General features: G+C 35.6%; 1 protein-coding gene across 1 annotated transcript in view; it reads left to right on the top strand.

Annotated features, from left to right (window-relative positions):
• The first annotated feature begins 4,350 nt into the window (after window positions 1-4,350).
• The window catches only part of grk1b (G protein-coupled receptor kinase 1 b), a 16,298-nt gene continuing 8,239 nt past the window's right edge, over window positions 4,351-12,409 (top strand). Inside the window, exons 1-2 of the mRNA XM_059351756.1 lie at window positions 4,351-4,431; window positions 7,374-8,086. Coding sequence (XP_059207739.1) covers window positions 7,388-8,086 — 699 coding nt within the window. The 5' untranslated portion in view covers window positions 4,351-4,431; window positions 7,374-7,387. The remainder of the gene's footprint in view (window positions 4,432-7,373; window positions 8,087-12,409) is intronic.

Here is a 12,409-nt window from a genome sequence, read left to right as displayed (position 1 = left end):
CATAAATCTGCACATTTTTTTCTCGTAGATTTGCCACTTTAATCTCGTGAACTTTTTTCTCAAAATATAACCCGCCTCCCCTTTTCTCTAGGGTTAAAATTTGAAATTTGCAAGTATTTCAATGAGTGCCCTATTAAGGGTTAAAGAAAAACTTGTGTCTGGTGGAAATGTCACACTAAAGTTTATCTGTTCAATGCATGTGATGAGTGGATTTGGCGTCATCTAGTGGTCAACAGAGGAATTGAAATTGGAATTGGAAACCTAACATAACTTATCCTTCGGTTTGTCTTCCTATCTGCTATGCAAAATTGAATTTGATTCTTTAGTTAGTTCTTAAGTTTAAAGTCACTCAATTCTGTGTTACACCTTAGCCAACTTAATTCCAACTCAATGCCACATTTAGACTTCTTATTGGAATTTATGCACCGTTTTATCACAATTAGGTGAAAGACACTCAAATGTCTGATATGAAAACATTTGAAATGGGCAAATTTGAATTTTGACAACAGGGATTAACAGAGGAGTCCTCTAGATATTAATGAAAGGAGACGGTTTAATTCTAAATTGGCAGGTTTAGATGAGTGATTGTGTACACTGTAAACAAAGAAAACAAAATAAAGTTATTTTCCAAGTAATGTTTTTATTATTTTACAGGGTTTTTTTTCTTTGTTCTACATTAAGAGCCATGCCATAAAAAGAAAATTACTTTTATTACAAATATTAACCATAATATGGGCATTTAAGTCTGTAAATTATAGATAGATATAGACTTTTTTTTTTTTTTAAATTTAAGTTTATTACTCAATTACTGAATGGTCTTGAATACTAAATTATATTTTTTTGTAAAAAATACACATCATATTGCTGACTGTAAAATTAGGGCAGTTTTATGTTTTTTAACAGTAAAACTTTAAATGAAATGTAAAGAAATAAAATGTAAAAATAAATATTAAAAACAGTAAGTCTGGAAGCAAAGGTTGCCAAACATGTACCATCATATTAAAGTAAAAAAAGATGTTTTATTTATTCTTCAGATATATATTTATAAATACAGATATTTACTGTATCTTATCCATATTTTAAAGAAATTATTTGTAATTTACTGTTATTGTGTGTTTATGAACTTTTTGCTGCCAGCATTTTACAATGTAGATATAACATTATTTCATTATGTTGAAAGCACTTTTCAAGAAGTCTATTTAAATTTGAGCGTGTAATTAAAAATAAGCACTTTTCAACCCTGTAAAAATAATTCAGCATTTTGAAATAAAGAAAACAAAAAATAAAAATACTCATGTGTGAAGTAGTCATTTCATTTTACTTAATATATTTGATAAAATGTATTAAATATAAATGCGTCCTTGATTTTGAGGCAGTTGTTTAAGTAACTTAAATATAAAATGTTTGAGATAGAATCTACTTATTTTGATCACATTAAATATAATCTTTATGTGTATGTAATTCTAAATCAAGAGAATTTTGAATGAATCCAACACAATAGAATTAGTCCGTTTTTAATTGACAGGCACTTCCTGTTAAGTTATTAACTCAACTTGTAGCGTAGTTAGATTGAATTAATAATATTGCGTGCAATCTGTTGCCTCAATTTTATTGAGTAGCTATTGTTTATCTTTTTTTTACAGTGTGAAGTGAGTTAAAGAATAAAAGCGGGTCATTGGGGCATCGCTATCTCTTTCAATTAGAGATAATTGTCTGAGGGAGAACAGTGACTTCTCGTCCTGTTTTTAAGCACATATCTGTTTAATCAGCTGACGCACACTTCCAGCTCAGCACCCAGAGCATCTCAGGCATGTTGGCAATCACAATGTGTGTGCCACTGTAATGGGATTTTGCCCTTCAGACTGAATGAATTAAACCTGGACTATGATTGATATTGATTGATACTAACGTCGGCCTCTCTCCTTTGACTTGACAGATGAGAGAAACTGGTTAGATGCATGCAGGTGTCAGTGTCTTTGAACTGTCTGGGTAGGTGGGTTTGTTCTTCGTCACTGAGCTGGATTAGACATGAAATCTGTTTCACCTTTACCCCTGGAAATTGGATTTGGTCTCAGGGTCTTTTGAGCAGCCCCAGCCTGAGGCACAGCAGAGGAAAGGGGTTAAAACAGGCTTAAAATAAGGACTATGCTTCATGTTTTGGGTCAAATGTTATTGGGACTGAGTTTGTTTTCTACTCTCTTGATATCTGTTTTATTTGTTTGCAACAGTGCATTTGCCTTTTTTGCATAAAATATTATACATTAGTCCTGTCTGGCATTAAAAAAATCTAAATTTCCTTTGCTGGCACTAACCACAAGTTAATTCAGCCATAAGCGCTAACATTATTTAGCTGTTTCTAATCATCCAGTGTAGAATAATAGAAATAAGAGGAAGCCCTTGTGAGGCTGAACACATGTATTTATTTATAGCCAGATCTAATCTTGAAGGGCTTTTCTGTATACCTAATGTAAGTGTGATTAAGTAAATGGATTAAGTGTCTACTTTAGCAAAAAATACACCTTGTCTATTTTCAAATTCGTCAGTCATTTTAATTCCTGCACACATCAATGTATTTTACAGTGTTTTAATAAAGGTTTATTTGCCTCTGTTCTCAAAATCGAATTTCAATGTGCAAAATTCCTAATGCAAAGAGCCAGACTGACTTGCTAAATAATAAAATTTAAACTCAAAATGCTGAACTTTTCATGCAAATTCGTAATATCACATGCACGGTCCTCAGAATACAGACACCTCATATCAGCAAATTATTGCTATACATTATGGTTGATGCGGAATGCAGTGAAATGCATTCACAATCTTTTGTAGAATGTGAGATTTGTTAAAAGTTTGGCGTTTAGTATTCTGCAAATTGAAACTAAAAGCTGGCTCATGATGTATTAATCTACCAAACCACAGTGTAACTGTGCAGCTGCTCTCACTCATCGGCTTCTGTGCATTTCCGCTTCTATTTCTGCTCAGAATTTATCGGCCTGTTTCCAGCAGCTTCACTGATGCAAGCAGCTTTGCATTTGCAATAATACATGAACATTTATTTCATCTTAAACTGGTTCTCTGATATAGCTCATCTGCTGCTTGGCATAGTTTCTGTCCTCATTAGCTGCATGATCTAATTCCCTCTTCTCTGTTTCCTGAACCTTTGTAAATCCTCTCACCTGAAACGTACCCATTGCAGCACTTCTTGGACAAATGCAAGAGCATTTTTTTTGCAAAATATCTGGATTCAATTGCATCTAAAATGAAAAAGCAGTATGTTTGCACAGAGTGTATCTTATGCAGATAGAATAGTTCAAATGTTGTTTTTTTTAGCAGTGTTGTGCTCTTAGACACCTACAGGAGACGAGACACCTTTTTAACTTTTCAGCCTGTGTCTGTTGCAAAATTAAGTCAAAGTTGTGGCGATTTCACTTGCTTTGAATCTCAGCCTTCATTATTTCTCATCAGTATGATTCAAGATAATATTACAAATGCCAATAATGAATAGCATAAATTAACCCTATAAAGCCTGAACCATGAAATATTTGCCAGAAAATTCAATTTTTTTTTAAAACCGAGTGCTTATTAACTTGCTGACGAATTTAAAAAAATAAATAAATTGCATATATGAATTCTAATTTAGATCATATTTGATACATCAGGTCTTTTTGTGCAATTTGTTGCTCACAGTTTGTTTTTCTTGAACTAACAAAAACATCAAACAACAACATTTTTAACTTTTCCTTTTTCCTCAAACATGCAAAATACATATTTTTTCCATATAACACAACATCATACATCTGCTGATATGAAGTTTTTTAATGCAGCAATGACTGATCCACTCGTGGAACCTGCATATAATTTTTGCTACATCTGGTATTTTTGTGCAATTTGTTGCTCAGTTTGTTTATCTTCAACACATGTATACATCAGGTTTTTGATGATGTAGAGGTCTCAAAAATGACTGTATCTAATATGATACACTTGGCTTTATAGGGTTAACAGTTCAAGCTTCATTTTTTTTGTTGCCTTTTTTCATACAAATGTGTTGAAGAGTTGAAGAATGCCCACTTAGCACCTCATAAGTAATCACTCCTGCCGCTGAGTTACACTAATAGCTTCTGGGTTGCTCCCTCCAATAATGTCAGGGTGTAATCCCCACCAGCTAATGAACGACCAAGTAGGATTTCAGGTGCAGAGTAAACCTAACCTGATGCCCCAACCTTTACCACACTCCACACTGCAGGGACAAGGGCGAGGAGGACAGAGTCAGAGACGTGTCCAAGACCCCGACAGCACCAAGATGAAGATGTTTTTTTCTGTTTGATGGAAAAAAGAGAAAGCAAAGAAGAGAGGAGACTTTATACATTGGATGCTTCCCAACCGGATTTAGTTTACTGCCCTCAATTCCTCATTTGACTCCCTGATTCAGGAACGGTGAGTGCTGCCATGTTGGGATTAACTATGCAACTGTGATGCAAAGTCAAGTAAAATAATATGTTAAATAATGCAACTATGCATTGATATAATCCGTTTTCTATCAAATGCAATGCATGAATAATCATTCAATAGAGATTTGCAATTTTTGTTTTCAAGTTCAGATTCAAATTGAAAAAAATTAAACACTGAAATCAACAGAATTTTGGCAACAAAACAAGAATCAGATTTTCTAGATTTCAATCAGTGTTAAAGTACACTTAATCAAGATTTATAGTTAGGTACAATTTCTAGGTACTTTAATTGAGTATTTCCGCTTTAAGCAACCTTCTACTTCTGCTCCACTTCATCTCACATGCAAATGTTGTACTTTTCATTGCAAAGTACTTTTAATTGCACTGCATTTGCCTGCCACATTTAGTAATTTTGCAGATTAAAATTTTCACACCTTTCCTGTCCAGTAAAAATCTGCAAATTTGGTGATTTTGAATTTTCTGATAAATGTGATGTGTTGAGAAGCATCTCCTTCTTGTTAAGATAAATAATGAATAATAATAATAAATGCATTAATGAATAAATACATTTCTTGGATCATCTGGAAAATGCCTCATCACAAAGCTGAAAACATGAATGATGATGCTACAAACATATGATGATCTTACAGAATATGATGCATCGCTGTAGTTTACAGTATATAAGAGTTCGAATAAAAATGCATTAATTAGATTAGTAGAGCTTTAAACACCTACAGCAATGCAATGCAACATACACCATAATGCTGCAGCAATATTAATCCAGAAACATGTAATTGTAAAACACTTTCAGGAAGCATTTTACTTTAATTACTTTTTTAAATTTTGCTGATCCTTTTTCTTGGTCCAACAACAGCATTGCATCCGTGATAAGACCCTTACTTTTATTTAAGTCTTCTCTCTGTGTAAACGCATTTAGAAAACAGGTCTTAAAATGTAGGTTAATTAAAAAGGAGGTCAGTCATCTATATTGTAAATCTCTGGTATCAACAGTCAGTGTTAATTGGATTATGCAGAGTCAGGAAAGCACCTACTCAGCCAACAGTATCACGTTGGCACTACATGTACCAGGTCAAGACAGAACAGCTTATATGCGTGAAATATATACCCAGAGAGACTTAACAGGGCGATCCACTTTGCATTTCCTGTCCCATTTTGTTGCAGGGAGATACTTTTCTACAAGTTGCATGCAGGGTGATCATATACTGCAAAAACCATGCCTTGTTGCACCAATGTTTAATAAAACAGAAATGCAAGGGATGCAGAGAATTCCTCATTGCAACATCAGGGAGTTAATCTGCAGAATGTAAAAGACAAAGAGGAAGTAGGGTGAGGAAGCAAAAAGAGAGAGAGGAGGTAATGCTCTGCTTCCTCGCAGCTCCTTAAATACCTTGCCTTCCGTGATAATGTGCACAAGTAAGTGCATGCAAGCGTAATCCTGAGTCTTTGTGCTTGTAGGATCTGAATAAAAACAGCAGGGTGCAGCAAATAACAGCATTATTCATCCTCCAACCTGATATTGTTAGCAGTAAGTGCAGTGAGACACTCCATTAAAAGAAAGAAAGTTATTTTACACAGTGCAAATACTATAGAGCAGTGGTTCCCAACCTTTTTCTTGAGGGACCCACATTTTTACCATTGTAAACTTTGGCGACCCCCCCATTGTCCATTGCTTCTATGAAGCCGAATTCAGTGTGACTTTCATGGTACCCTCTCTTTTTCTTTTTGAGATATTCAGCATTTTCATCTCCCTGACGCCATTTTCCATTAGCTCTCTGTTTCTGTTGTTAGGTGAGGTTACCGCTAGGTGAGGTTACCGCTAGGTGAGGTTACCACTAGGTGAGGTTACCATTAGGTGAGGTTACCGCTAGGTGAGGTTACCGCTAGGTGAGGTTACCGCTAGTTGAGGTTACCACTAGATGAGGTTACCGCTAGGTGAGGTTACCATTAGGTGAGGTTACCGCTAGGTGAGGTTACCATTAGGTGAGGTTACCGCTAGGTGAGGTTACCGCTAGGTGAGGTTACCATTAGGTGAGGTTACCGCTAGGTGAGGTTACCGCTAGGTGAGGTTGCCACTAGGTGAGGTTACCGCTAGGTGAGGTTACCACTAGGTGAGGTTACCGCTAGGTGAGGTTACCATTAAGTGAGGTTACCGCTAGGTGAGGTTACAATTAGGTGAGGTTACCGCTAGGTGAGGTTACCATTAGGTGAGGTTACCACTAGGTGAGGTTACCGCTAGGTGAGGTTACCGCTAGGTGAGGTTACCACTAGGTGAGGTTACCACCAGGTGAGGTTACCACTAGGTGAGGTTACCGCTAGGTGAGGTTACAATTAGGTGAGGTTACCGCTAGGTGAGGTTACCATTAGGTGAGGTTACCACTAGGTGAGGTTACCGCTAGGTGAGGTTACCGCTAGGTGAGGTTACCACTAGGTGAGGTTACCATTAGGTGAAGTTACCGCTAGGTGAGGTTACCGCTAGGTGAGGTTACCGCTAGGTGAGGTTACCACTAGGTGAGGTTACCTGTGTATACTGCAGGAGGGATGTTACACATGTCCTTATTCTCACGATAAAGCCTTTATTTTTAAACTTTTCTGTCGTGATTTTTCTATTTAAATAAATGAATAAACATTTAATGTAGCCCTTATTAGTTGTTTTTGTCCACCTAATGAATTAAATGCTGACTCATCTATATTGAACACATTAGATTTATTACATCCCTTAAAATCAAGAGGGCTTCGCGACCCCCCGTGGATCTTTGGCGCCCCCCTGGGGGGGTCGGGAACCCCCTGTTGGGAATCACTGCTATAGAGTACAAATTATTTCAAATATTAACCATAATTGAAATGGCTCCTGAAAGAGACATTTGTCACCACTTTAAATAACTTCCTCACTGGTTTTATGTGTGGCAGACTAAAGTGCAGCCATGGACCTCGGAGGTTTGGAGACGGTGGTGGCGAACTCTGCCTACGTTTCAGCCCGTGGCAGCGTGGACGGAGCTACAGCAGCCGCCATGCGTGACAAGAAGATGCGCGCCAGACTGAAGCTGCCACACATCAGAGATTGCGAAGAGATGAAAAAAAATGTGGACACGACTTTTGACACCATGTGTATCCAACAGCCCATTGGCAAGCGCCTGTTCCAGCAGTTTCTGGACAGTGAAGGAAGCTTTAAAAGCGCAGGAGAGCTGTGGAAAGACATTGAAGAATACACCATATGCAAAGAAGAAGAGAGAGTGCAAAAGGCCCAAAAAATTGTCAACAAGTACTATAAATCAGCTTCAAAGAATTTCTGCAGCTTCCTGGAGGAGAAGGCCGTCGCTCGAGTCGTCGAAGACTTCAAGAACGTTCGAGGCGACCTGTTCAAAGAGAGCGAGAAGCAGCTGATCAAACACCTGGAGACCAAGGCCCTGGACGGATTCAAGAACAGCATGTATTTCCTGCGTTTTGTGCAGTTCAAGACGCTGGAGAGCCAGCCTGTGGGCGAGGAGTGGTTTGCGGACTTCAGGGTCCTCGGTAAAGGAGGTTTCGGAGAAGTGTTCGCTTGTCAGGCCAAGGCGACGGGCAAAATGTACGCCAACAAGAAGTTGGAGAAGAAAAGGCTGAAGAAACGCAAAGGCTACCAGGTAAAGTACCAAATTGGTCTCTACAAATAACATGACTTTAGACTTTCAAAATTACCTGCAATGCATACGTGCAAAAGTCCAATTTCCAAAATAGTGACCCTACGATCGATGTTGTGAAAAGGTTGAAATTTTGGGGCGGGAGGTTGGGGCAAAAAACTTCTTGGTTAGGTGTTATAAAAGATAGGGTTTTTTAAAAGTTTTTTTCTTTTTTTTAAACATTTGTTTATTGATTTTTCAGTGACGTAACAAAATCAAGAGATGACATTACGAGAGTCAAAACAGTGTCAAGTGTAACAGGTAAAAAAAAAAAATATAATAAAAATGATACATAAAATAAAATGAAATCAGATAAGGAATAACTAATAGTAAGAAGAATTACCAAAAAAAAAATTAAATAAATACAAATGGAAGCGAACAACATATACACAGAACAAAACAAAAACACAAATAGGTCACCCACCACTAAATAAAAGTCTAATAATATGTTCACTTAAGCTGAGATAAAAAAAAAACAAAATCACACAAGAAAAACTAAAAGATAGTTTAAAGAGTGAAATAAATACAGGTAAATGCTAAAAAATGATGTAGTTCCGAGGATGATGTGACTCAGTGACGTAGTAAATGTGAGGCATGGGAGTTAAGTGATGTTTAAATCAAATTGTTTACTTTTCTTTTCACATGGGACAAAAACGTTGTTCTCCTGGCTGAAAGGTGCTTTATACTCCTCCTCAGCATCATTGATTATTACTACAGCCACCAGAGTGCGCCACTAGCCCCAAACGTAGACTCGGGAAGGATTGGAGTATCATATGCACGCAAAATTTGATTTTGCCGTAAGCATTGCACGTAATTTGAACGCGTAAAGTCATGTATATGTACGCAGATTAAAGTGGTGATACTTACTCCGCAAGAACAGAGAAATGTGTTCTCTCCTAGGACTGAAATGGAATGACGTCATTTTGTTCTTGCAGCCCTGGAAGAGAGAGCAAATTTCTCTGTTCTTGACACATCATCTGAGCAGAACTTTTTCATTGTGTGGTGTCTGACAATTATTGTGTGATTGGTCAGAAATTTAAATTTAAATATGACGTGTGCTGCAGTTGGAAGCTCTATGAATACTTCCCAGGAGTTCTAATCTGCACTTGAGTTTCTTGTGAAGTATGAAATGTCCCGCCCAGAACTTACTTTGTTCTTGTCAACAAGAATATTAGCCTTAACCTGTCTGTATCCAACATGGTCTCACAGAAATCCGTGAAATAGCCACAGATTTCGCTTAACTCAAAATCCGTGGAATAGCCACGGAATCGCTCAAATTTCCGTGAAACTGACACGGATTTCGCTACAATGCAAGTTAATGACAGTCATATCCCGTGGCTATTCCAACATACAAAGTGATTATGTACATTCACTGAGTGAATATTTAGAAAATAAAACATATATTTCTCGCTAGAAATGTGATCAAAATCCATTTTTATGCAGAAACTAAGTCAAAATATTGATTTTTCACTAAAAATGAGAGAACTGTCCGCCATGTTTTTTGTTCTGACCGCCGGGACCTTGAAAGTCACGTGACTTGGAACAAACCAATAGCCACGGGATATGACTGTCATTAACTTGCATTGTAGCGAAATCCGTGTCAGTTTCACGGAAATTTGAGCGATTCCGTGGCTATTCCACGGATTTTGAGTTAAGCGAAATCCGTGGCTATTTCACAGATTTCTGTGAGACCAGGTTCCTGTATCATAGTGTCAATCAAAACAACACAAAGTCAAATCATTCTGACGGCAGCCTCATGATGACAGACAGCAGGAAATGACAAAGAGCAGGTTGTGAGGGATTATAACGCAGCGAGTGCAGGGGTTTAGTTTCTACCACAAAGAAGCTTGTGAGTCTAATCTTCACAAAGCAGCTCAGACAGTAAACTAACCTGAAGCCCACAGCTTCTAAAAGCATCACTAGATAATCAACTTTTACTTGTTGCCTGCTAACAGCTTCACCGTGCAGCAGCTGTGCACACGATGTTCACCACACAAATCCACAACTAAACACCTTGCAGTTATGCTGGGCTTACACCAAAGATGTTCCCAGTCCCAGACTAAAAGCTGAAAGTCTTTAGTAAATCTAGGAGTTTTACTGGAGTCACGGCACTCCGTCATCTACATGGTTAAGTGTAAGGTAGTAATCTGCTCTGTTTCATGTCAGTCTTTTCCTAGTCTTGGGTTTGTCGCAGTGACGTAACACAACATGGTTTTATTCATAGTGATTTTGGTTATTATCAAGAATGTTTCCATGACTATAGATATGAAAATGATCAAAAAAGACACAAAATGACCAAAAATAGATGTAAAAATTACTAAAAAAAAAGACAGAAAATGACAATAGATATAAAAATGATCAAAAAAGACAGAAAATGACCAAAAATAGATGTAAAAATTACTAAAAAAAAGACAGAAAATGACAATAGATATAAAAATGATTTTTAAAAAAAGACACAAAATGACCAAAAATAGATGTGAAAATGATCAAAAAAGTCACAAAATGACCAAAAATAGATATAAAAATGATCAAAAAAGTCACAAAATGACCAAAAATAGATGTGAAAATGATCAAAAAAGTCACAAAATGACCAAAAATAGATGTGAAAATGATAAAAAAAAGACAGAAAATGACCAAAAATAGATGTAAAAATTACTAAAAAAAGACAGAAAATGACCGAAAATAGATGTGAAAATGATAAAAAATAGATGTGAAAATGATCAAAAAAGTCACAAAATGACCAAAAATAGATGTGAAAATGATCAAAAAAGACACAAAATGACCAAAAATAGATATAAAAATGATCAAAAAAGTCACAAAATGACCAAAAATAGATGTGAAAATGATCAAAAAAGACACAAAATGACCAAAAATAGATATAAAAATGATCAAAAAAGTAACAAAATGACCAAAAATAGATGTGAAAATGATCAAAAAAGACACAAAATGACCAAAAATAGATATAAAAATGATCAAAAAAAGACACAAAATGACCAAAAAATACAGTCATGGAAAAAAGTATTAAACCAATCTGCTCTGTTTCATATCAGTCTTTTCCTAGTCTTGGGTTTGTCGCAGTGACGTAACACAACATGGTTTTATTCATAGTGATTTTGGTTATTATCAATGTTTCCATGACTGTAGATGTGAAAATGATCAAAAAAGACACAAAATGACCAAAAATAGATGTAAAAATTACTAAAAAAAGACAGAAAATGACAATAGATATAAAAATGATTAAAAAAAGACAGAAAATGACCAAAAATAGATGTGAAAATGATCAAAAAAAGACAGAAAATGACCAAAAATAGATGTAAAAATTACTAAAAAATAGACAGAAAATGACAATAGATATAAAAATGATCAGAAAAAGACACAAAATGACACACAAAAATCATATATTTACGGCCACACGCGGGATTTTTGTGGGCGCTGTTTCTTAGTAAAGACAACAGTAAGGAGAGCCAGTTAGAATTTATAAATAAATGTACACATCAATAAGTAATAAATAATCAATGATTAATGTATGATTAACTAAATGAAAGTTGATAGTGCTGATAAATATAATTATTCAATTAAACAAAATATAATTAAATAGGACATGAATGTAGATCTCTATGTAGATTTCTAAATGTTCCTCTCTTCATTCCTTATATCTATTTTTACTGTAAAATAGTCAACTTTTCATGTCAGAAAATGTTTTCTCTCGTCTCGTCTTCTCTCTTGTTTTTGTTGTTGTTTTCAACACAAACCACTGAGTCACACACTAGAGCAGCTGGAGCCAAAAGCTGCTTCTCCTCCATTTAAGTTTTTACTTAGAGCATGATGGGGAAAAAAATTGCATGGTAGAAAAAAAAGAAGGCTAAAAGAATCTAGTTGTAGTCTTGTAAATAGTGACTCTGCAAGATTCACAGTCGGTCTAAAATCTCAGTGTGAGACTAGACTCGGACTAAAAACTCTGGTAAGACTTTACAATAACCATCATTTATTAATGGTAAACAGATAGTTTATTAATGTTTAATCATCATTTATAAACCGTTTATAGGCCTTTTAGAATGGGAAATACATAATTTATTAATGTTAAACTAACTAAATAATTTATAGATGGCAAATAGATGGTATATTAATGTAAGTTTATAGTTAATTTACCATCAACAAACAATTAAATTATAATTAATAGTTTATTAATAGTTTTAATTGCACTCATTATAACATTTTTAACACCATATTAAGTATGTTAATGATTTTGAAATCATTCATATACCTTTAAGAAATTGGTTAAATACA

The sequence above is a fragment of the Centropristis striata genome, chromosome 15 (genome assembly GCF_030273125.1).
Source record: "Centropristis striata isolate RG_2023a ecotype Rhode Island chromosome 15, C.striata_1.0, whole genome shotgun sequence".
Lineage (NCBI taxonomy): Eukaryota > Metazoa > Chordata > Actinopteri > Perciformes > Serranidae > Centropristis > Centropristis striata.
The sequence above is the reverse complement of the archived record's forward strand: the minus strand, read 5'-3'. Positions and strand labels throughout refer to the sequence as shown.